The 26,422-nt window shown below is 45.2% G+C and overlaps 1 protein-coding gene across 2 annotated transcripts in view; it reads left to right on the forward strand.

Annotated features, from left to right (window-relative positions):
- The window catches only part of PRDM10 (PR/SET domain 10), a 99,803-nt gene that overhangs the window by 51,067 nt on the left and 22,314 nt on the right, over positions 1 to 26,422 (forward strand). For both annotated transcript variants that reach the window (XM_027531559.1, XM_027531560.1), the window contains exons 5-12: positions 7,718 to 7,943; positions 9,726 to 9,967; positions 11,774 to 11,977; positions 13,548 to 13,620; positions 15,980 to 16,097; positions 18,918 to 19,047; positions 19,551 to 19,793; positions 25,232 to 25,579. In XM_027531559.1, coding sequence (XP_027387360.1) covers positions 7,718 to 7,943; positions 9,726 to 9,967; positions 11,774 to 11,977; positions 13,548 to 13,620; positions 15,980 to 16,097; positions 18,918 to 19,047; positions 19,551 to 19,793; positions 25,232 to 25,579 — 1,584 coding nt within the window. The remainder of the gene's footprint in view (positions 1 to 7,717; positions 7,944 to 9,725; positions 9,968 to 11,773; positions 11,978 to 13,547; positions 13,621 to 15,979; positions 16,098 to 18,917; positions 19,048 to 19,550; positions 19,794 to 25,231; positions 25,580 to 26,422) is intronic.

The following is a 26,422-nucleotide window of genomic DNA, read 5'->3' on the forward strand; positions in this document are numbered from 1 at the left end:
GGTGCAATAGGCAGACCTTGTTTGGGTTCTGACATGAACCACCCTACTGTAAAAAAGAAAAAAATGTAAGACAGTTGGGGGAACTCCTAACAATAACCGGATATTTGATGATATTAAGGAGTGATTTTTTTTTTTAGGTATGATAATAAAATGTAAAAGTCGTTTTTAAAAAAAGAGTTATCTACTGAACTACTTTGAGATGAAAGTGTATAGTGTTTGAAGTTTGCTTCAAAACAATCCAGTGAGGGGAAAGTGGGTGGGTGAACAGTTGAAGAGAGGTGAGCTATAAGTTGATAAGTTTTGAAGCTGAGTGACTGGTGGATAACATCTATTACGCTGTTCTCTCTGAGATATGTTTGAAATTTATAAGCATAAACAGGAAAGTTATTTTGATAGGACTTTCAAATTGCATCTCTGATACTGAAAAAGTTTACATTCCCACCAACAATATATGAGCTCTCCCATTTCCATACTGGGTATTTGCATTCTTTTAAAATTGTGCCAATCTGATAAGCAAAGTGGCATTTTGTTGTTTTAATTTTAAGATATCGTTTTAATTAGAGGTTTTGTTGCCATTGCATCTCAAAGGGCCCTTCATCTTCTCCCATCTCCTGAAACAACCTGCCTGTTTCATGTTTTGCACAAAAGAAAAGTTGTACTCAGACAGCTCTGTTGCCACTGCCTCGCCTCTGTCTTTACTGCAGTTTCCTTTCAACCGGCACGATTTTTATTTCTGGCTGTAACACCTCAGTGATCATCAGTTTATTCTGTGACCTGGATAAATTCTGGATAGAAAGCTGGAGTGAGGATTTAACATAGATGATAGGTGTTTTTTCTTTTTTTTTTTTTTCTTTTATCCTTTGCAAAAAGTTTCCTGTTTTCAGTTGTCTTTAGCGGTAGCGACATCCACGTGAAGCCTTGTTCATTGATGCGTTCCCCCATCCATAAGGAAGGCATGGAGCTCCCAGACTAGAAGCGCAGTCTCTGCTTTGTTTCTGAGCAAGGACATGTGTGACTCCCCACACACTGTGAGGAAAACATGCTGCCCTCATGATTGGCCTCAGCAGGAACCCAGAGCATTCTGCTGTGTTTGCTGCCGTCCAGTGTTGTTTCATCCTTCCCTCTCAGATAAATTGTGTCCTGCAGTGCGTGATGTCGTTTCAGAAATAATTACCGAGAGTGATGCTAAGTGGGAAGGAGAAAGTATACCATGACTTTAACAAATTCCTTTTCCTCTCCCACGTTTTATGGTGCGTGACAGCATGCAGGCGCGTACACTATCTTTGTTACTATTCTTTCCCTCCAAGTGGAGTTGACACCCACGGCTCCCCGCCCTGCTGCCTGGCTGTTGCCTCAGGAGCAGCTGTGTTAGCTGGTTGCTCGGCCCACCAGGTGTGTGTGCAGTTTACCTCCTCCTCGAACAGACCCCACGCCTCAGGGGCCATTGTGAGGCAGTGGGAAAGCCAGGCCAAATCAGAGTGTGCATTTCATCTCTGCCTCTTAGGACCTGGTGGTAAAATGACTTGGCCTCAAAGGAGCTTAAATGTATGGCTGGCACTCAGTGAATGGCAGCTGAATCTGAATTATTAATTAAACAAATCTGTAACACATGCCTCCTGTGTGTTAAGGTCCAGGCTGTCTGATATACACAGTTCTTACCTACAAATTGATGATCAGCCGTGCTTTTCAACAGTAGCTCTCATGATTCTGGTGTGTGTTCCATCTGTGTGTATCGTATCAGTTCTCTTTCAGTGGTCCCCAACCTTTTTGGCACCAGGGACCTATTTCCTAGAAGACAGTTTTTCTACAGACGCAGAAGGGGATGGTTTCAGGATGATTCAAGCACATCCCATCTACTGTGCACTTTATTTCTCTTATTATTGCATCAGATCCACCTCAGATCATCAGGCATTAGATCCTGCAGGCTGGGAATCCCTGCTCTAGATACTGCTGAAGCCTTCCAGCCTTTTCCTTGTCACAGCCTTTGAGGAGAGTTGCAGCCTGGGGATGAGGAGGTTGTCGGTCTGTTTTAATGTCAGCTTTTCCACGGTGGCAAGAAGCCAACAGTAACTTGCCTGACCACAGTCTTTCTAGCAGCATCAGTTAGGAAAAAATAACATTGCAGCTTCACAGGAGTAACTCTCAATTGCTGATTTTATTCTTTCAGGTCAGCTCTGCAAAGAGATGAAGAATTTATGAGGAGTGGAGGTGGATGTATGCTTTGGTTTGCTCAATGTGTGATAACATTCATCCCTAATGCTGGCATAGAATTTAAGTGGCTCAAAGCTAAGGGTGATACCAGAGCCGCTCAGAGCGCTCTGAGATAGCAAGCGGGAGCTGAGCAAGTGAGGACCCAGAGGGGTGGCAGACGGAGTTTCGTGGCCAGAAGTCCCTGCCCTTTTTTCTTTGTTGAGACCTCACCCCAATGGGCGTTTTCTTGTTTTTATTGAAGTTGAAGCAGGAGCATGTCCCAGAATCGTGTCCTCCTGTCGACACTTGTACAAGGCCCTGAGCTGCAGGTGGAAGATCACAAATGAGTCTGGGCTCCTGGGCTGAGTGATCGCACAGTTCAGACATGCAGATGCTGTTTGAGGCAGCTGATCTTATCTGCCTTCTTCAGCCTGAGGGTTTCTCATGTTGGGCAGTGACCTTTAATTGCCAGAGCAGGTCAGATTCTGTAAACGCCCACAATACTGTTTCTTCACGGAGTTTAAGAAGTTCTTAGATGTAGATGCACAACTGAAAATGCACTTTTCTGTGACGATTGGCAGAGTCCCTTTAGGTGCCTAGAGGGATTGACATCCTTTCCAAAGGGCCAACTGCCTCTCCGCAGCCTGACCTCCCCTGGCCACCTGCCGCATGCCCAGCAGCCTGTTAGGGCTGTAGAGGAAACACGTGCTGTCGCTTCAGTCCTTAAAGGACTTATGATAATAATAATCTATGATTAATAGTAAACGCTTACTAAATGCTGGACACTACTACTGACCTCATGCACACATCGTTCCATTTAATCCTCACAACAGCTTATGAGGTATGTAGTGCTGCTAAGTCGCTTCAGTCGTGTCCAACTCTGTGCGACCCCATAGACGGCAGCCCACCAGGCTCCCCCGTCCCTGGGATTCTCCAGGCAAGAATACTGGAGTGGGGTGCCATTGCCTTCTCCATGTCCTTTTTACAATAAAGAAACACAGGTTCAGAGAAGTTTGTTCACTTGCTGAGTGGTGGAGCCAGGAGTTTAATCCAAATCTCTCTGACTCCAAAGCCTATGGTCTCCATCCCTGTGGTGCAGTTGGAGCGGCAAGCTGGACTCACGTGAAAATGCACGCAAATGGGCAATGGAGACCAAGCTGAGGGGGCAGCCAAGGTGTGAGATATGAGACCAAGGTTCTGAAAGATCTTGCCTGGCTAGAAGAACGGAAGAGGTGGTACAATGAAATTTCCTAGGGATAAATTTCCATTTAAGTAGAAATCCGCTGTTAAGTCCTGAGCAGAAGATAGGGGTTCCATTTCCAAGGCAAACCATTCAATATCACAGTAATCCAAGTTTATGCCCCAACCAGTAACACTGAAGAAGCTGAACTTGAACGGTTCTATGAAGACCTACTGTGGGCAGGAACCACTCAGAAGAAATGGAGTAGCCATCATGGTCAACAAAAGAGTCCAAAATGTAGTACTTGGATGCAATCTCAAAAACAACAGAATGGTCTCTGTTTGTTTCCAAGACAAACCATTCAATATCACCGTAATCCAAGTCTATGCCCCAACCAGTAACGCTAAAGAAGCTGATGTTGAACGGTTCTATGAAGACCTACAAGACCTTTTAGAACTAACACCCAAAAAAGATGTCCTTTTCATTATAGGGGACTGGAATGCAAAAGTAGGAAGTCAAGAAACATCTGGAGTAACAGGCATATTTGGCCTTGGAATACAGAATGAAGCAGGGCAAAGACTAATAGAGTTTTGCCAAGAAAATGCACTGGTCATAACAAACACCCTCTTCCAACAACACAAGAGAAGACTCTATACATGGACATCACCAGATGGTCAACACCAAAATCAGATTGATTATATTCTTTGCAGCCAAAGACGGAGAAGCTCTATACAGTCAGCAAAAACAAGACCAGGAGCTGACTGTGGCTCAGATCATGAACTCCTTATTGCAAAATTCAGACTTAAATTGAAGAAAGCAGGGAAAACCACTAGACCATTAAGGTATGACCTAAATCAAATCCCTTATGTTTATACAGTGGAAGTGAGAAATAGATTTAAGGGCCTAGATCTGATAGATAGAGTGCCTGATGAACTATGGAATAAGGTTCATGACATTGTACAGGAGATGGGGATCAAGACCATTCCCATAGAAAAGAAATGCAAAAAAGCAAAATGGCTCTCTGGGGAGGCCTTACAAATAGCTGTGAAAAGAAGAGAAGCGAAAAACAAAGGGGAAAAGGAAAGATATAAACATCTGAATGCAGAGTTCCAAAGAATAGCAAGAAGAGATAAAAAAGCCTTCTTCAGTGATCAATGCAAAGAAATAGAGGAAAACAACAGAATGGGAAAGACTAGGGATCTCTTCAAGAAAATCAGAGATACCAAAGGAACATTTCATGCAAAGATGAGCTCGATAAAGGACAGAAATGGTATGGACCTAACAGAAGCAGAAGATATTAAGAAGAGGTGTCAAGAATACACAGAACTGTACAAAAAAGATCTTCACAACCCAGATAATCATGATGGTGTGATCACTGACCTAGAGCCAGACATCCTGGAATGTGAAGTCAAGTGGGCCTTAGAAAGCATCACTACGAACAAAGCTAGTGGAGGTGATGGAATTCCAGTTGAGCTATTCCAAATCCTGAAAGATGATGCTGTGAAAGTACTGCACTCAATATGTCAGCAAATTTGGAAAACTCAGCAGTGGCCACAGGACTGGAAAAGGTCAGTTTTCATTCCAATCCCAAAGAAAGGCAATGCCAAAGAATGCTCAAACTACCGCACAATTGCACTCATCTCACACGCTAGTAAAGTAATGCTCAAAATTCTCCAAGCCAGGCTTCAGCAATATGTGAACCGTGAACTTCCTGATGTTCAAGCTGGTTTTAGAAAAGGCAGAGGAACCAGAGATCAAATTGCCAACATCCGCTGGATCATAGAAAAAGCAAGAGAGTTCCAGAAAAACATCTATTTCTGCTTTATTGACTATGCCAAAGCCTTTGACTGTGCATCACAAGAAACTGTGGAAAATTCTGAAAGAGATGGGAATACCAGACCACATGATCTGCCTCTTGAGAAATTTGTATGCAGGTCAGGAAGCAACAGTTAGAACTGGACATGGAACAACAGACTGGTTCCAAATAGGAAAAGGAGTTCGTCAAGGCTGTATATTGTCACCCTGTTTAACTTCTCTGCAGAGTACATCATGAGAAACGCTGGACTGCAAGAAACACAAGCTGGAATCAAGATTGCCAGGAGAAATATCAATCACCTCAGATATGCAGATGACACCACCCTTATGGCAGAAAGTGAAGAGGAACTCAAAAGCCTCTTGATGAAAATGAAAGTGGAGAGTGAAAAAGTTGGCTTAAAGCTCACCATTCAGAAAACGAAGATCATGGCATCCGGTCCCATCACTTCATGGGAAATAGATGGGGAAACAGTGGAAACAGTGTCAGACTTTATTTTTCTGGGCTCCAAAATCACTACAGATGGTGACTGCAGCCATGAAATTAAAAGATGCTTACTCCTTAGAAGGAAAGTTATGACCAACCTAGATAGCATATTCAAAAGCAGAGACATTACTTTGCCAACAAAGGTTCGTCTAGTCAAGGCTATGGTTTTTCCTGTGGTCATGTATGATTATGAGAGTTGGACTGTGAAGAAGGTTGAGTGCCGAAGAATTGATGCTTTTGAACTGTGGTGTTGGAGAAGACTCTTGAGAGTCCCTTGGATTGCAAGGAGATCCAATCAGTCCATTCTGAAGGAGATCAGCCCTGGGATTTCTTTGGAAGGAATGATGCTAAAGCTGAAACTCTAGTACTTTGGCCACCTGATGCGAAGAGTTGATTCATTGGAAAAGACTCTGATGCTGGGAGGAATTGGGGGCAGGAGGAGAAGGGGACGCCAGAGGATGAGATGGCTGGATGGCATCACTGACTCGATGGACGTGAGTCTGGGTGATCTCCGGGAGTTGGTGATGGACAGGGAGGCCTGGCGTGCTGCGATTCGTGGGGTCGCAAAGAGTCGGACACGACTGAGCGACTGATCTGATCTGATCTGATCTGATCCTCTGTGAGGGGACAGCTAGGCCCAGGGTCTTGGGGACCTACAGAGTCCTGATGGAGCAGCGCTAGGAAGTGGCCATCTTCAGTGAGCGCAGGTGCAGGCTGATGGGGATCCACTGAGGGCTGAATGGACCCAGCAAGACCCTGAGGGATCTGGATGATTCGCCTCATGAGAAATGAGTCCATGACCTAGGGGTTTTGGTCTTGAAGTACTGGAGGAGCTGTCTTCACGTGGCGGAGCGGTGGACTTACTTGGTCTAACTCGAGAGGAAATTCGGGGGGCTCTTGACCCCCCGGTAACATTCCTGAGCTATTTCGGAACCATTTGGGCTGCCTGGTGGGCTGGACGATGTTGTCAGGTGGGCTTCTGTGACTGCAGATGTACAGGAGAGAGAGCAGAGATGGTTCCTGGAGAGGTGGAAGAAGACAGGATTTAGGAGATTGCCTAAAGGGAAGAGCAAGCGTTCTAGGGGAGGACAGATACAGGCAAGGGAAGTAGCTTGATATAACTGATGGTGCTACTGGGGCAGGAGAAACACCCTTGCATAAGAGGGCCTGGGTGGTGTATAACCCCAGGTGAGGACTCTCAAGACAACATTATTTTCTTCCAGCATATTTGGTAAAGTGGCATTAATCTAATCTATGACATAAACCATGTCTTATTTGCAGAAGATAATTTCAGCATATTTCAGCATGATGAACCAAGTAGGCATCTCTTTTCTTAAGGTCAAAGTCAAACCTTGACCTCTCTGGAGTGTGTGAAAGTGCGCCCATACCCACTGAATTTTGCCACCTGCATCTTTCACCACGTGTAAAGTTCTAAAGCCACGTGGTTGCAGGCTGGTCAGGCCTTTACTTGCACTAGGGTGTGGCCACTTGCAGAGGCAGGAGGGCCCCACCCAGAACCAAGATGTTGCAGCTGATGGTACCACACATGCTCCAGGAGGGTGTGGAAGGGTTTGTTACATTCATATTTGAAGTCTCCCGGGAGGCAGGGCAGGCCTCTCAAGCAAGTTTGGAAAGGCTGAGAGAGTGAGGAGGTGGGACTTGAAGTGAAGGGCGGGGTCAGGATGAGGGTCCCCAGCCCTCTGGCAGGAGCTTGTGAGGTTTGAAACTCTTGCTGACATGAAAGGAGCCCAGATTTGGGACAGAAACAGCAAAAATGAAAACAGATTCCTCATTACTGTCCATAGATAGGCCTTTCTGCACGGCCTCAGAGGGAGCTGGTGAGAAGAGTGTGTTCGTGTGTGTTAGTTGCTCAGTCATGTCAGACCCTTTGTGACCCCATGGACTGTAGCTCCCCAGGCTCCTCTGTCCGTGGGGTTTCCCAAGCAAGAATACTGGAGTACCTTCCATTAAAACCTCGTGTTCTGTGTGTCCGGGTTCCCTCCGACCCCACGTGGGCTGTGCTGACGTTGTGATTAAACCTTGTCCAGGCCTCGCTGCCGGTGCACAACCAGGTGTTACCCTCAATTGAGAGTGTGGATGGCTCGGACCCTCTGGCGACTCTGCAGAACCCCATGGCCAGACTGGAGGCCAAGGAGGAGGAGGACGAGGACGAGGACGAGGATTCTGAGGATGAGGAGGAGGAAGATGGTGAGGACACTGACCTGGATGACTGGGAACCTGACCCCCCTCGGCCCTTCGACCCGCATGACTTGTGTAAGTGGGGCTGCTTCTCGGGTGCAGGGTGGGCCCCTCTGCTAGGGCTCCCAGCGCAGACTCTGCTTGTCTCTCTGAAGGCGCCCTTTCCAGTCATCCTCGGGCAGCCAGGGAGGGAGGTATTGGCTGCTGCTAGAGCTCTGATCGCATCCACGAGCAGCTGCCGGAGGAAGCTGGGCAGCCTGCTGGTGTCACAGGGGCTGGGGCTTGGTCAGGACCAGGCCTCAGCCTCTGATCTCAGAGCCCCAGCTGCCAGGCCGTGATGGTGTCCAGTCCTGGCAGATCCGGCCATTCCTTCTTTCCCATGTTTGGTGCCTCACCTCTCTTCGTACCAACCTTAAAAAATGCCTACTGTAAAAGGACGCCTCTCACACCCTGGGCCCTAGGGCTCTGCACTAGTTTCCTAACTCGAGCAATGCTCTCCATGGGCTTGCGAAGTCGGCAGCTTTCTAGAGGTCCTGCTCAGTTGTTGCAGGAATCAGGATTCCAGTACAGGTGGTCCGGTTGCTGGTGCCCACAGCCAGCCAATACTACTGCCTGTCTGTCCTGCCTGCTTGGAGGGCCTGCTTCCTTCCACCAAGCCGCCGCTGCTGCCTACCAGTGTCCCACATAGATGGCAAAGTCCTTATCTCCTCTTTCGAGTTACAAGGCCATGCAGAGCTTTGTGGTCTCACCGTATCTCTCCTGGGACCTTCTGCATGGTGGTGGTGAGACTGTTTGCCTGGGGTCTGTGTTCCTCTCCATACCCAAAAGAGAATTTCCTCGTTTTGCTTTTCTTTGAATTCTTAAGTTTTCAAGGCAACTCCTTAGTCAAATACACAGGAAGTCACTTTAATCGTCTAAATATGAACACAAGGTAGCTCTCCATTATTGGAGAGTTGTAGAAATTGAAAATACCTGTTTCCTAAGCCAGGCTACCCCACAGCCAGTTGGGTGAGATGCGGTTGGTTGACTAGATGTGTTGAGTCAGGAGTCTGCTCTCTGTGGGGCGCAGTCTCTTTCCTCTGTTCTGCTGCTGTACACATTGCAGCCTGGCGGTCAGCTCCAGGTGGGGGACTCTGGGAAAAAGTGGGTGGATGTGGACGCTTAGTGCAAACCCATCACTCCCGGAATGAGCTGAACGTACATATCAGGGCTAGCCTCGTTGTGTCATCGGGAGAATGAAGCGTGGGATGCTAAATTCATTCACTTCAGCGTTATCTTCACGCAAATGCATGGGAATCTCAAATTTAACAGCACTGTTTCTACAGCTCCCTTTGAGGAAACTGACTATATTGTCAGGTTTAAAAAAAAAAAAACAGGTTTATTGACCTATAATTTACATACTATAAAGTTTACCTCATTTGTTTCATCCGATTTTGCAGCATTTAAGCAACTAATAAGCACTTCTTTCCTCTTTCCAAACATGTTTTATTTGATTTGTAAACTTTTTTGTACTTATTTTTAAATTGGAGTGTAGTTGCTCGACAATGCTGTGTTCATTTTTGCTGCACTCAGCCACGTTGACTTGTAAATTTGCTGCCACTCTTCCAATGGACATCCAGTAGAAAAATCAGTCACAGCCTGCTTATTATTTTTGGCAGGCCACAAGTGAATTCTGCCTGATTTTAGAAGAAAAGACCAGGATTCTCCCAGTCTCTGGAGAGTCATGTATTACAGTGGAATGGGTTGTGCAGTTGTAGGAGCTGATTGAATTTGGTCTTAAAACCTTAGACATGGGGTTGTCCAGGTTAGGACCCTTTCCCCCGAGCCCGTCACCTAGAGGCTTTCTTTCTCGTTCAGGGTGCGAGGAGTGTAACAACGCACACTCTTCCGTGTGCCCGAAGCATGGCCCCCTGCACCCGATCCCCAACCGGCCAGTGCTGACGCGGGCGCGGGCCAGCCTCCCGCTGGTGCTCTACATTGACAGGTTCCTGGGTGGCGTGTTCTCCAAGAGGCGCATCCCCAAGCGCACCCAGTTTGGCCCTGTGGAGGGGCCACTGGTCAGGGAATCGGAGCTGAAGGACTGTTACATCCACCTCAAGGTAATGTACACTTTGTCCCAGTCCCCTCGTGTCCTGATGACTTGTAAGGGGCATGCATTTTCCCACCGAGCCTCCCAGTTCAGCCTCATAGCAGTTGTTCACTGTGTTTTTCTTTCTAAGCTTGACTGATTTAAATGTAGACATTTTCTCTCTTACCTATAACATGGACGGTACAGTTTCAGACCTCAGTGTGCTCAATCGCTTAGTCCTGTCTGACTCTTTGCAACTCTGTGGACTATAGCCTGCCAGGCTCCTCTGTCCATGAGATTTCCCAGGCAAGAATACTGGAGTAGGTTGCCATTTCCTTCTCCAGGGGATCTTCCCGACCCAGGGATCTACCCCGCATCTCCTGCATTGGCAGTGGAGTCTTACCGCTGAGCCACCAGGGAAGCCCTCAGACCCTGAAGCCTTATGTGAATAATTCTGAACTTTTGTCATTCTCAGGGGCTGGACTAGTCTTAGAGGGCTTCTAGGACCAAACACCACAGACCAGGGGGCTTAAACAATGTGTGTTTGTCACACTGCAGGAGGCTGGAAGGCCAAGGCCAAGGTGCAGGCAGGTTTGGCTTGGGTCTCGGCCCTTAGCTTGCAGGTGGCTGCCTTGGCACTAGGCGGTCCCTGTGTGCTCGGCGCCTCTGGTGCTTCTCTGTGTCCTGATCTCCCTGTCCTGTAAGGACAGGACCTGCTCTGATGACTTCATCACCTCTTCCAAAGCTTTGCCTCCAAATGCAGTTACAGTCTGAAGCTACCAGGGGCTGGAACTTCAATGTATGAATTATGGGGGAAACCAGTTCAACCTATAATAGAGGCTTGACAACTTTTTTTTGAATATTAACTTTGACTATAATACAAAGAGAATTAGGTCAACTCATGTTATCTGTTGGGCTTCCCTAGTGGCTCAGTGGTGAAGAATCCTCCTGCCAATGTAGGAGACATAGGTTCCATCTCTGGGTTGGGCAGATCATCTGGAGAAGGAAATGACAACCCACTCCAGTGTTCTTGCCTAGGACATCCCATGGACAGAGGTGGGCTACAGTTCGTGGGGTGGCAAAGAGTCATACAACTTAGTAACCAAACAACCCAATATCATCTGTGAAGTGCTCATAATGTTTTTAGGAAAACCTCTTTTTCAGTCTTTGAAGCAGGTCTATCCTGTTGAATCTTCTGCTAAAGAATAGTTTACAGAATGTTCAAGTATGTGTATACTGATGTCTGTTCCTCACTTTCGATGCTTTTGCTTTGATCGAAAGCCTCTGCTGTCTGCTTTTTGAGAGCCACTCTGGAGAACTGGGAAAGAACACTGGGAGGAGAGAATATATGGGGTGTGTTTTTGAGAAATCAGCAGCTGTCATGGGGAGATTTTCTTGGTGAGAGCTCAAGACGTCCACGAAAGAATATCACTTTGTAGAGAGAACGATCTGTCACCAGCCTCCACGTTATAAATGAATGCAATTGAAACCCCAAAGGAAGCCACTTACAATGTACTGGAGAGTATTTTTCTTGCACTTTCTGGCTTATCAATAGCATTTTTTGATGTGTTAGTTAATGATGAAATGGCAACCAAAGCTGTACAGTCAGTGTGCTGACTTTTAGATTTTGCTAGGTAATCCTATGAGTGGGTCGTTAGAAAGCGTTTTTCCCTTTTTCATTTGGTAAGACGCAATTCCAGTATCTTTCCAGATACAAAGGGGAGAACCAGTGTATCTGGTTAATTTAAAGAACAGCATTTTGCATATTACTACACAACCATCTATGATGTTAGCGGTTGTGTGTGTAGGTGTCTTTTCACTTTCACTCTGGTTGCAGGTTTCTCTCGATAAAGGGGACAGAAAGGACAGGGATTTGCACGAAGACCTGTGGTTTGAGTTGTCGGACGAGACCCTCTGTAACTGGATGATGTTCGTGCGTCCGGCCCAGAACCACCTGGAGCAGAACCTGGTGGCGTATCAGTATGGCCACCACGTGTACTACACAACAATCAAGAACGTGGAGCCCAAGCAGGAGCTCAAGGTACAGCACGGGGGCGGTGGCCACTCTGCTGGGAACTGTGATCGCTTCATGCTTTTCACACTTTTTGTCTTTCCCCTCGAAGTGGTATTCTTTAAAAAAAAGGTCCTTTTCTTGTAGTTCACTTATTTATGAGTACTTGCTGTGTACTATACGCTTCTCAATTTTATTTATTTATGTGGCTACACTGGGCCTTCTTTGCTGTGAGATGGCTTTTTCTAGTTGCAGAACATGGGCTCTAGGGTTTACAGGCTTTGTTGTGGTGTTTGGGCCTAGTTGCCCTGGAACATGTGAAATCTTCCCGGATCAGGGGTTAAACCCATGTCTGCTGCCTTGGCAGGCAGATGTGTACCCACTGGATCACCAGGAAAGTCGCTGTACACTTATAATAATCCCACAAATAAAATAGAATAAGAAGTGTATGACTTTGGGGTCTACCAAAGGCCTTAATTAAAGGTATTAGGCCCAGGGGGTGAGGAATTAGGAAGTCGTTATTTTGGGGGTACAGACAGGTCTGTTGATTAAAGATGGAGTTACTTCACTTCATTTTGGGCTTCCCTGTTGCCTTAGTGGTAAAGAATCTGCCTGGCAATGCAGGAGACCTGGGTTTGATCCCTGGGTTGGGAAGATCACTTGGAGAAGGACATGGCAACCCATTCCAGTATTCTTGCCTAGAAAATTCCATGGACAGAGCCTGGTGGGCTACAGTCCATGGGTTGCAAAGAGTTGGACATGACTGAGCGCGCGCACACACACACACACAACCTTTAGTTTTCTAGTCTGAGCAACTGGGTGGAAGGTGGGGTGTTTGTTGAGATGAGAAAGGTAGGTGAGGAGGGAAGTGTCTAGAAGTCAGTTCTGGACTGGCTCCATCAGGCAGGTGGCAGAATGTAGGTAGAGGGAAGAAGAGGGAGGGTCTGGGATACATGCGGTAACTTAAGAGTCATTAGCACAGAGTTGGCTGCAAACAGATGTGATTGCCTTGGGGAGAAATGAGAAGGTCCTGGACATGGACTAAGCTTCCAGAAGCAGCACTATTTAGGAGTGGTGGAGGGGAGGGTGAGCCAGACAGGAAGCAGAAGCAACCTCCCCAGGGTGGGATGGAGGCAGAGACTCAGGAGGGCAGGGTGGCTCTGGTTGACCCCAGCAGTGTGAGGGTGGAGCCACTGTGACCACAGCTGCGTGGAAACCTGTGTTTAAACAGATAAAAAATCAGAAGAGGCTCTGTTTCATTAAATCAAGAGACTACTAATGTTAACTCTTGTGAAGTTGTTGTAATAACAAAAACATTTTTTTAAAAAGGATAAAGAAAACACTTACAATGGATAAGCAACAAGGACCTACTGTGTAGCACATAAAAAAAGAATCCCACACAGTGTGTGTCTCGCCGTATGAACTTCCTGACTGACTGCCTGTGCCAACGGGGTCACCTCACAGTGCGGCTTCTTTTGTTAGTTTGTTGGTTTGCTGTGGGAAACCTGGGTCATCTTCTGTGAGCAGGAGGAGGAACTGAAGCCTGTGAAGCGCATCCTGTGATGTCCTTCGTCCCTGATGACGTGCTTGGTTCTTGCAGGTGTGGTATGCTGCTTCCTATGCTGAATTTGTGAACCGGAAAATCCATGACATTTCTGAGGAAGAGCGGAAAGGTACTCGGATTTTTTTTTTTTAATTTCATGTATTGATTGTAAATTGTATATATTACTTACATCTTTGGTGGTGGTTTAGTCACTAAGTCATGTTCGACTCTTGCAACCCCATGGACTGTAGCCTGTTAGGCTCCTCTGTCCATGGGATTTCCCAGGCAAGAATATTGGAGTAGGTTGCCATTTCCTTCTTCAGGGGATCTTCCCAACCCTGGAATTGAACCTGTATCTCCTGCATTGCAGGTGGCTTCTTAGAACTAAACATCCTTGTGTAATTCTAGGGTCAAATGACAATGACATATTTACATTTCTTTCATGGGTCCTAGAAAATAGTATTTAATATAATGAAAAGTCCAAATATTAAATTAGGACCTAGATCAGAGGATGATTTTTATCTTGATGTAATCGTCTCTGAACATAGCAAGGCAGGGATTGTCTTTGTTGTGAAAGTAAGTGTCGCTGAAGTACAGTCTACATCCAGAAAACTACAAAGTCATAAATAACAGCCTGATGAATTTTCACAGCGTGAGAATACCTGGGGACCCAAGTCAAGACACAGGGTGGGCCACAGCCCCAGGAGTCCCCAACACCTTCTAATTCCTCTTCACTCCCAAGTAAAACTATCTCCTGACTTCAACACCACAGACACCATCCGCTTGTTACTGAACTTTGTATACATAGAATTATGTGACACATACACTTCCGGTGCATGAGAATCTTTTGTTTGTGAGACTTTTCCATACTATTGTGTATTACTGTAAGTTGTTCATTTTCTTTGCCACTTTGTTTTCTACTGTGTGAACTTGTTTTGTTCAGTCACTAAGTCCTGTCCAGTTTTTGGTGGCCCCATGGACGGCAGCACGCCAGGCTTCCCTGTCCTTCACTGTCTGCCGGAGTTTGCTCAAACTCATGTCCATTGAGTTGGTGATGCCATCCAACCGTCTCATCCTCTGTCGTCCGCTTCTCCTCCCACCTTCCATCTTTCCCAGCATCAGGGTCTTTTCCAATGAGTCAGCTCTTTGCATCAGGTGGCCAAAGTATTGTATGTACCACAATTCATTTATCTATTTTCAGCACAGAAGTTTGGGTTGAACTATGCAATTCTGACACTGACTAGTTGGAGTTACGTCACATCACAGGTCAAGGGCAGAGTCCTCCATGAGACTGTCTCTAATTTAGGCACCATCCTCAAGCGAGGGGGATCCCATGCCCCCTGCACTTCTGAGCAACTAGACTAGTAGCATTTAGGGAATTTCCACTACCCTCTTAGGTCTAATAATTCCCTAGAATGGTGCACAGAGGTCAGAAAAGTGCTGGGCTTAGAATTGCCATTTTATCATAAAGCACACACGTCAGGACCAGCCAAATGAAGAGACGCTTAGGGCAAAGTTTGGGAGGGTCCCAGATGAGAAGTGCCTGTGTCACAGCCCTGGAGGCCGAATGTGTCATCACCAGCGTGGGAGGCTCACCTGAGCTTCTGTGTCCAGAGTTCTTGTCAAGGAATCATCACAGTGGTGTGATCAATTGGATCCGTGGCCCATGACTGATCTCCTCTCTAGGCCCTGCTCCCCTCCCTGGCTATACCCCCTCATTCAAAGCCACAGCCCTGTTTTCAGGTGGTTGGTTTTCTAGGCTCAGCCATCCCCATCTGGGCCATCTCATTAGCATAAACTCAGGTATGGTCACAGATCATCAGGAGTGACAAAGACGTGCCATTTACTTGGGAAATTCCAAAAGTTGTGAGGCTATTTCTTAGGGGACAAAAGTCAGTCATAGTCTTTCTTTCTTGGTCGACAAAGTCATTTCCAGTGTCCAGTGTCTGGCCAATATGAAGGTACCACTGTGAACTTTCTTACATGTCCTTTACTGAACATATGCGCATATTTCTGTTGGGCACACATTTAGGGGTAGAATTGCTGGGTCATAGGGTACGGCTTTAACCTGTGCTTGTGAACCTTTCACTAAAGTGATGATATTGAGCATTCATCTTCCAGTTATTTGTGTTTTACACTATACTCTGATTATGAAGCTTGGATCTGAATTACTGGGTGATCTGCATACACATTCCCACTGTAGCACACCGTGTCTTCCCAGTGGGGTAAGGTTGTGTGTGTTGGGGGTGGGAGAGGGTAGCACACGGTAGTTGTTCTTTTGATGTCTTACATGAATATATCAGAAAACCAGATCCCCAAAACTACTTTCTGTCAATCTTGAGCCTTTGCTTTTATAACAAAACAGCAGACATTGGGTATCTATGAGCACTGGGCTACGATACGGTGAGAATGGTGGGGGTGCCAGGCATTTGAGTTTTATTGGGCCCCATTGGTCACCGGCCTCCATGGTCTCTCTCCTATGGCTGCAGTTCTTCGAGAGCAAGAGAAGAATTGGCCCTGCTATGAATGCAACCGCCGATTTATAAGCTCTGAACAGCTGCAGCAGCATCTCAATTCTCACGATGAGAAACTGGATGTGTTCAGCAGGTATAATGAGGGGGAAGTTTTCACAAACTTAGTGTTTAAAGTTCCAGAGTCATTTCTGTATCATCTATGAATGTATGAGGGTGTGTGTGTGTGTCTGTATGCACATGGGTGGGTGTGTAGACAGATAACCAGTTAGGCTGCTAAAGGACATTTCTTATGCATCATTTCCTTTCCTCCCCCTGGTCCTCATCACAACTTGGGTCTTTTCCAGAATAATGCTTACCTAGCAATAGGAGGTCTTTCCACCTTAGTAAACATTTCCCTGAACAAGCATAATCAATACCCAGCAATAGGAGATCTTTCCGTCTCCCCTAACTAGAGATTCTGAAATAGGAATTCTTGAGATAGCATACACCTTTGAAATAACCTGCACCTCTGATTTTCAAACTCTTCAAAGGTAAGATTCCTTCATTAAACTAACTCTTGTGTTTAATTCCTATATGAAAAAAAAGAAAAAGGGGTTAATGAAGGAGAATTCCTCAGGGCGGGATGGGCAGCAACTGGATCATGTAGGCCTGATGGTAGTGATAGGAGATTTGAATTTCATTTTATGTGTGATAAGAAGTCCTCAGAGGTTGCTGAGCAAGGGATATTATGATGTCAATTATATTTCTAAACATCACTATGCGTGCATGCCCAGTCCCTTCAGTGTGTCTGACTCTTTGTGACCCCCATGGACTGTAGCCCACCAGGCTTCTCTGTCCATGGGATTTTCCAGGCAAGAATACTGGAGTGGGTTGTCATTCCCTCCTCCACGGGATCTTCCTGACCCAGGGGTCAAACCTGCGTCTCCTGCATTGGCGGGTGGATTCTTTACTACTAGCACCACCTGGGAAGCCCAAGCATCACTGTGGATAAAAGTGAAAACAGCACTGAGGTTGTACTGCAGTAAGAGGGAAGACGGGGAGTCTGGTTAGACACTATTGCAACTGTTTGGATGAAAAATGAGAGTGGTTTGGATTGGGGTAGTCTCAGTGGGACAGACGTAGGCTTGCCAATGTTTATAGAATTTGAGAAGAGAGAAGGTGGTGTGAAATGACCTTTAGGAACGTGGGAGAGTAAATACTCCAGGGAAGTGCGGTGTGATTGCCTGCAGCAGCAAGAGCTCACTGGGGGCTCTCGTGAGTCAAGGCCATGTCCTCACCCAGTGTCTCTCCCCGTGAGGGTGTCTGTGCAGGGAGGGCACGGAGTGGGTTTCACCAAGCGCCTGCAACGCAGTGAGAGTGGCGAAGCAGCAGGGTGGGGGAAGAGCATGTGCGTGGGATCACTCCGCACTCCAGTGATGGGCTTTGGAGGTGATGAGTGGAAGAAGGGAGGGAAAACGTGAAGGGGACGCGACTGCTGACAGGCTGCAGGACTGGAGATGCTGGTGAGGGGGCAGGATCCGGGAGTTCAGGCGCCCAAGGGGTAAACTGGAAAGTTAGGACACAGTGTTGAAGTGGACAAGGCATGGCGTCAGGGTCCTGGGGTTCTGCAGCTACCGGGGACGACAAGGGCAAGGTGTGACCTCGGGAGCAAACGGCCGAGGTGCGTGGAGGGCACAGCGAGCATTCTGTCCTGCACTTCCTCCAGGGCATCCCAAACACTCCAACGTGGCTCTGTTATAACACCTTTTATACCCTCTTGAGAGTTTTGGTTTATATGCCTGCTGCCTCTGCTGGACTTCTGAGGGTAAGAACTGTTGGATATCACTTCCCATCTTTTAGTGCTGAGCACCAGGCAGGGCACACTGCAGATAAAATGTTCATTAGCCAACTGCTAAAAGAAATTTGAGACAATTAGACAAATCTGAACTTTGACTAGATTTAATAAACATTGAGCAACTATCAGTTGCGATAATGGTATTGAGATATGCATTTTATATATATATATATTTATATATCTTTATGTTTTAGAGATATGTATTTAAATATTTATGAATATGAATGAGATGAAATGATGTCTGGGATTTAGTTCAAAATAGTCTAATGGGTATGTGTATAGGACAAGTGGTGATGATTCAAATAGAATAAAACTGCTCACGAGCTAATAAGTATTGAAATGAGGTAGTGAGTACACTGGGCTTGTATTTGCCATATTTGCCGACGTTCAGAATTTCCCATAAAAAAGGATCTTTTAAAAGTCCTTGGAAAAAAATCTATATTTTTAATTAAGTTGTTAAGTACATGAGTGGAAGAATAAAGCACAGTCTGATTGATTTTAAATGCATCTTGCACGCATGTCTTCTAAAGGAGATTTTAGTGACATACTTTTCTGAATCCCTTTGATTAAGGAACTTTTGTATGTTAGAAACCTTTCAAAGGGGATAAAATTCATTTGGCATTTATTGGATATATTATTGAACTACTGAATTAGAAATTCGTTCTGGCCTCCCAGAAGATTATAGTAAAGCAAGAACATATCTTTGACTCTAGCCAGATTCCATGGAAGGAATATGAGGTGAGCAAGGGGAAAGACCCCAATCTTGTCTCTAGGACACACACCAGGCTCGGTGTGTTTTGTCCTGTCTGCATTGCTCACATAACTGTGGAGATGTGTTCGAGCTTTCAGAATGTCCAGTGGCAAAATGGTGTCAGCACTTTGAATTTTTAAAGCTCCCTTTATTCTGAATAATTTAAGATGTCTCTTTGAGCTATATAGACAGGGAAAGATGAGAAATTGAGATAGCGTGTATTGGCAAAATGATCGTCTACAGAATCAGGAAAAGAAATAAAGTGAGTGGAAATCAAGATTTGGAGTTACTCCAGATCATTTAGGGAAATATTTGTTGTGGAGTATTATGTAACTGTGACTGTTTATCACCCGATCTCTTGTCCCCAGAGCAAGAGGCAGAGGAAGGGGCCGAGGCAAGAGGCGGTTTGGCCCTGGTCGAAGGCCAGGACGTCCTCCCAAATTTATCCGCTTGGAGATAACCAGTGAAAACGGGGAAAAGTGTGACGATGGGACACAGGTGAGGGGGTAGGGGAAGGCAGGAACTCTTCTTGGATGCCTGCTCAGAGAATTTAGAATTGTCACTGGACTCAAACACAATGCCTTTCAGAGGCTGACAGTCCTGCCTGTTGGCACTTCGCTGCCTGTTAATTAAAATCTGATCAGACAAAGACTCAAAAGAGCGTATTTTTAAACGTTACTTACAACAGAAGGCCAACTTTGCAGCCCTAAAGATTTGAAATTGTCCAGAGACATTATGGGGGCCTCTGTTTAATTAGTTCAGACAATTGAAATTATGATATTCCAGAAGAATCCCGCCTTCTTTTTTCCTCATAAAGTGATCTGGAATATGTCATGGTTTTTACATCCTGTGAATGGTTACCTAATTCATGTTCTCAGGAGGAAAATAATCTTTTCTGAGCATTATGAGGCTAATCATTTAAAACATAAAGCAGCAGTTCTAAGTCCTTGCGTGGATGTCTGTCTAGGCAGGGAAATAACTCCTGGTTCTTGTGATTTCAGGACCTGTTGCATTTTTCCACCAAGGAGCAGTTCGATGAGGCTGAAGCTGCGACTCCTAACGGGCTGGACCAACCAGAGCAGCCCACCCTCCCTCTCCCTCAGCTGCCCCCGGAAGCCCCATCTTCTCTGGAGCAAGAGCCGGACACGCATGAATTGCACCTGCAGCCCCAGCATGAAGAGAGCGTGCTGCCCGCCCAAAGCACCCTGACGGCAGACGACATGCGCCGTGCCAAGCGCATCCGGGTAGGCGGGATGCCCAGCTCCCCCTTCCCCCACCCCCTCCGCCCACTGCATGGGCGCCAACTCTCCTGCAGGCGGCCAGCTCTGTAGGCGCCATGCTGTTCACCATCCGCTGCTCAAGCCCTTGTTTGTTTTGGAAGAAAGTGTGAACTGTTTCTCAGGGCCTCCGTGTCCCATGGCAGGCTGGCATGGCTGGTCCTCGATTCCATCAATTTAGCAGTGACATGGAAGCCTGGCTCTTGGCAACATCCAGACTAGTGTGGTTAGAGTAGGATAGCGCCCTGGATCCTAAAACTCACAGATTGGAAATGGAGAAATAAGTACACTGAGCTATAATAGTTAATTACATTGAAGCCAGGCTAATCTGTGCCTGATCAGAGCTCTCAAGTCAATTTGGGGTTTTGAATTTGGTTGTCGACAATTTCCAATGGGAGACTGGCAAATGTCATGTCGTGTCAATGCCCAGGGACCTGAGTCCAAGCAGATCTGGCAGGTGCGGCCCAGATACGGGGACAGCATGGAGCTAAGCTCCAGGTGTGGGGGTAGGGCAGTGTCTTCTCTCCTGTGTAACCCGCGTCATGACTTCAGACCGTGTGGCTGCAGGGCCTCCATCAGTGGCTGCCTGGCCAGGTGTATCTTGTCCATATTTAACAGATAGCGTTGAGTGTGCATTCGGACCTGTGGGAGACACAGGTGGAGAGCCGTGTCGTTTTGCGGGCTCAGTACCTGTGCCGACAATTAACATCCAGAAAACAATGACTTAAATCCATGTTTGTGGCAGCAAGCTGTTTAAAGACATTTCTTAGTCCTTTATATGTGGATGAAAGAAACTTTTTGTGTATCTTCCCAGGCTTTGCAGTTTCTAGATGAACGCTCATTTCAGCTTATGTTTCTTTCAGTCTTATTTACCTATAGGCTAGAAGGCACAGACAAAACTTGAACAATAGTCTTGTCTGAGCCTTTATGTAAAAATACATTTAAACATTTGTTCTGTATGGCGTCGTGGACGGGATTCTGAGCAGTCAGGCTGAATAGCCTTTATGAGGGTCCTGAAATGGAAACCTGTGAACCTTATAGCTCCATGAATATTATTTCAAAAGCAAACATAAGCATACAGAGAAATACAGACCAGAACAGCAAAGGGCTATGAATACTTTCTATCCATCATGTTACATGATTCCCAGTCTGCTTTCCTCTCTCTCTTGCACAACTGCTGTCTTTTCGCTTTGGCCGTTCTGATTTCTTACTAGGTCCAGAGACTTGCTTCCTAGATTTAATTTTTTGCAGGCGAAAATTAAAGCCCACGTGTGTTGTGAGGCGTGGGTGTGCAAGCATAGTGCGGCCGTGGTTGTATGTGTGTTCTGGAATGAACTGGGTCACTGGTTTTGGAACAAGTTTCCTTGTATCAAAGCAAAACCCACATGCATGTGACTTCTGGCAGTCAGTCTTAGGTGAGCTAGTTTTGTTTTTTTACCTTCTCACACATTCTAAAAAGCAGGGCTATGTATTTTTTCATCTCTTCTATCCAGATTGGTAATGACCCACTGAAGGGAAGCCTTCCAACCCCATTGGTAATGTAACTATTTTTCTCTCCTCTAATGCTGCCTGCTCAGTTGGAGCTGCAGGTATGTCTGTTTCCTGTTTCACTCACATAACAGAATGCTATTTAAGTGTCTGCCTGACCTACTGCTCTTTGCAACCCGTACTCACTAAATCCTAGTGGAAACTACAGTTTGGTTGCTATAGTCAATGCAAATTAGTTAATAAATAATGCTAATTTATTATTAATTTATTAATTTATTAAGAATCAGTGAGTAAACTGTGGGCTGCAGTGTGCTCATACATGAAATGAAGGGTAGGACTAAGTAATCTCCAAGGTCCCTTTGAGCTCTGAAACAGCTGAGTGTTCTGAAATGCCTTCTGAAATGACACCGAGTTCTGACTGGATGTCCAGTACTTTCGAGGTGCATAGGAGAATTTTCACTGGAGTTCTGTCTGCTGGGATCTTCCAGTCTAACTAGGGACACAATGCTAATGTAAGCTGGGTCACAGTTGAGTATCACATTTAAAGGTGCGTACATACATGCGTGCTCAGTCATTCAGTCCTGTCTGACTCTTTGCAACCCCATGGACTGCAGCCTGCCAGGCTCCTCTGTCCATGGGATTTCCCAAGCAAGAATACTGAAGTTGGTTGCCATGCTTTCCTCCAGGGGATCTACCTGACCCGGGGAAAGGTAGAGCCCATAATTACTAGAGAAACTTGGAAGAGTGAAAGATTTAAATAAAGCTGGATTCAGGGAATAATTCGTAGATGAAGGGAGAGTTAAACTGGTCCTTGAAAGACAGACAGGAAGAAGGGAGACCGTTTCAGAGGTGGGCAGCCATAACTTCAAAGGCCAAGACCCAGGAATGTGCTTGGTGTGGTTATGGGCACTGTGCACGTTGGTCTGACCCGAGCACGGGTGCCAGCTGGAGGAGAGTGGAGAGTGAGATACTGGGCAGGACTAGCCCAACAGAGGTTCTGAAAACCAGGCAGAAAATAGACCAGAAGAAAGTTGTTGTTCTTTTTTTTTTTAAAGCAAACAAACATGATTGATTTCCTTTTCGTATCAGGGTCAAAATAACATGAAAATTGGTCAATAATTTAGGTTCCTTTCGCTATTCATATCAGACTTTAGAAACATTTTATGGGTTTTGTCTGCACAGAATCTGTTATCTCAGGACTCACTTCAATGTGAGTAGAATCCCTCGTCACAGGTTTTAGCATCTCTACCATTTTGGCAACTTATGTTCCATCCAGCACAGAGTTGTTGGCCAACGGCAACTCTGGGATTCATCTTTGCTGCCTCTGCCCTTTCTCGTTATTGCTTCTAGAAAATATGTACCAATCGCAGCTCTGCAGTGCAGGAGGTATGGTAGAGATGGCCTCTAAGTGGGGAGAGGGAGCGGGCAGTTTCAGCACTTCCACTGCCTTGTCATGAAGGGGCCCCAGGAGGATTATTTGATCACAGATGCAATCCGGTTCCTGTATGTAGACAGCGTCCAGGGCTCCATGGAAGTCACAAAGACGGTCAAGACAAGGTTTGTCCACAGAGCTAAGAAAGTGGAGCTGCTGCTGGGTTTAGATCCAGTGTCTGAGGACACTCACACTAAACAGAGATGACAGGAGTCTTATAAGCGTAATGAACCAAAATAAAACTGTGATCCAGATTTGGCGTCCAAGGGGAAGTGGAACCCCTGAGGGACCAAGATCAGTTGCTGTGCACTGTCTGCCCTTGGAAACATCGCTGAACCTGGGCAAAAGAAATGATGATTAGGTTTCCTTCACCCTGTACCTTGAACCTCTGAACCTCATGATAGCATTTGTTCATTTGTAATATTTAAAGTCTGGAAAGTAGCCAGAATAGTGAGAGCTTTTATGTAAAATAAGTATCTTTCCAGATAGAGTAGCGAGATTAGGTGACTGCTAAGCTGTATAATGAAGTGAAAGAGAGCTCTCTGGCTGATTTCAAAAAGGTTTTTTGTTTACAACCTCTTCAGATGCTGCAGAAAAGATCTGGAAATCATTCTTTTTGATTTTTCACATGAGATACATTTCATTAATTCACAGACTTTTACTGACACTTTCTATGAACTCAGCTTTTTAAAGAGATCTAGATTCAAAGCAGAATAAAATATGATGCAACCAGTCAGCTTGGGAAGACGACAGAATTGCTAAATATTTATTCAATAAATGAGTAGGTAAAATGTCTCTCCCAGCCTTTTTAGAGAAGCCTTGAGAAAGTTGTTTCCTGTTACATAGGAACTGTGTTCAAAATTCTTGATAGTAATAATAAATTAAAAAATTGACAATAATTATTTTGCTTTCCCCCAAGAGATTATTTCACAATAAATTTAGAAGTTGCTACTTATAAGTAATTTGAAATTTAAGAGTTTCAACATTGTTCATTATACTATTTTCCATTGCACAAATAATGCTTTAAGCTCTTCATTAATCCTTTAATTATTATTCTCTTATAGTTACCCAAGCATGAAAGTGAAAGTGTTAGTCACTCAGTTGTATCCGTGTCTTTGAGACTCCATGGACTGTAGCCCGCCAGGCTCTTCTGTCCATGGGATTTCCCAGGCAAGAATACTGGAGTGGGTAGCCATTCTTTTCTCCAAGGAATCTTCCCAACCCAGGGACCAAACCCATGTCTCCTGCATTGCAATATGAGCCATAAGCAATGGCTTATGGCTGCAATATGACCACTGCAATATGAGCCATAAGCATACCCATTCACAGATATATTTTTTGAGAAATTATTTTCTTCCCTCATTGTTGTCTAGAGCTTTCCTCCCGGTGTTTTGAGGAATTTATGAATGAGTCTTCATTATAGTAGAACTGAAATATTGAATCTGTATTCTGTGTGAAAGATGAATCTGTTGATTTGCTGTCAGTAGAGAAGACAGTGTTTTCCCAGTGGTAGTGATGAATTTGTACTAAGCATCCATATTCTCTCACTTGGATTCCTTATAACAATTGCGTGAACTCACAAGATGGCTAATCAGCATTAGACGTGCAATCTGTAACCGAGAAAAAGAAAAAGAGCAGAATTGACTGGTCTAGACAGGGAACAGAGCAATAAATTTAACCCAGTTAGCGAGGAATTCTAACCAGTGGCACTAACCAGCTACACTGAAGAGCATTTCTTAAGTAGGACATAATTAAGGCACATATTCCATTTAGGATGTGTGCTTATATGTCTTATCTCAGCAGCAAACACGTCCATGTAAATCTGTATCTTTGTTCTCTTTCAGTTCTTTTTCATAAATTGATATGCAATTCATGTACTATCAAATTCACTCTTTGTGTTTTTAGAATATTCCTAAAGTGGTACAACCATCGCCACCAGTCCCGGAACATTTTCATCATCCTCAAAAGAAATCCCATGTCCACTGGCTCCTTCCTCCAGCCCCTGCTACGCTTCAGTTCTTTTTATTATCTTTAGTTTTGCTAAATGTCTTAATCAAGCTTCAAATTCTTTGGCTCAAGGACTTCAACAAGTAACATTTGGCTGACTTGCTCCCACCTCATCATGCATGCGTCACTCCCCCCAAGTCATTTCTTCCAAATCTTCAATTTTTATTCTACTTGACTCTGGGATTTTTTCTATTGTACAACTCTTATTTTTTGAACGTGACCTAGATCCTTTCAGAAGAAAGCACACACACGTAGGCATAAAACAAAACCCAAAGTCTGTCTTTTCAAGATCAACTTCTTTGAAGATAGCTTCATTTTTAAGGTCTCTACCAGAAAAAAATCTTTCAACAGTGTATCCTAGTTTAATTTCTATGGAAAGTCTGTGATTGCTGAGATCGTCCTCTCTTCCTATAAATGTGTGAGCTGCTTGCACGTTTGGCCTACTCACTAAGTAATCCCACTTGTGTGTGTCTTTCAGAATGCAGCTCTGCAGCATCTGTTTATTCGGAAGTCTTTCCGGCCTTTTAAATGCTTGCATTGCGGGAAGGCCTTCCGCGAGAAGGACAAACTGGACCAACACGTGCGCTTCCATGGGCGGGAGGGGAACTGCCCGTTGACCTGTGACCTCTGTAACAAGGGCTTCATCAGCAGTGCATCCTTGGAGAGCCACATGAAGCTCCACTCGGACCAGAAGACTTACTCTTGCATTTTTTGCCCAGAATCCTTTGACCGCCTTGATTTGTTGAAAGATCACGTGGCCATTCATATCAATGATGGCTACTTCAGCTGCCCAACTTGTAAGAAACGGTTCCCAGATTTTATCCAGGTGAGTACCAACTGCCGAGATGCCCGAGTACTGCCGTTTTTAGGAAAGAAAAACAGCGGTTTTTGGAAAATTGAGATGGCCCGTTATCTGTATCTTTCATCCCCCTTCTTGACAGCAACTTCATAGTTGGAGAATGATGTCTCTTCAAACTGCTTTTGATAAGCAGAAGATGATTGTGACCCTTAATTGTCGAAATAAGACATTGACATTTAAACATTTAAGTTATATTACAGTTTGAAATAAACAATCAGATCTGGTTATTATTTTTAAAAAAGTCTTTCTTCATACTTGCCAATACTCACTACTTATAAAATACGTAGCAGCTGTAGAAGACAGACTCCCATTTCCTGCCTGGAAATATTTTCCCCCATCACTGTGGTTTCCTGTCTTAAGCTACTAAGGTGGTGCATTTTGGAAGGAAATGAAAGAATAAGTTGGTATATAACATACAGATTTTTTGGGGGAGACCATATTGTACAGCATGTGAGATCTTAGCTCCCAATCCTGGATTAAACCTGTGCCCCCTGCTTTTGAAGTGTGGACTCCTAACCATTGGACCACAAGGGAAGTCCCAGTATACTTTGGTTTTAAACACTGAACTCCTCCCCTGTGTTATATTCTGGAGCCAAATGGGGTGAGGATAAATTCCAGAATATTCATGATTTCATCTGGACTTCAAGTGATAATAGTGTTATATGCTAGTGAATGAATAAGTAAGTCTAAATATCTAATGAGTTTCCCCGGTGGCTCAGATGGCAAAGAATCCACCTGTAATGCGGGAGCTTGCCTGGAAAATCCCATGGACGGAGGGGCCTGGTGGGCTGCAGTCCATGGGGTCGCTAG

Source organism: Bos indicus x Bos taurus, chromosome 29, assembly GCF_003369695.1.
Source record: "Bos indicus x Bos taurus breed Angus x Brahman F1 hybrid chromosome 29, Bos_hybrid_MaternalHap_v2.0, whole genome shotgun sequence".
NCBI lineage: Eukaryota > Metazoa > Chordata > Mammalia > Artiodactyla > Bovidae > Bos > Bos indicus x Bos taurus.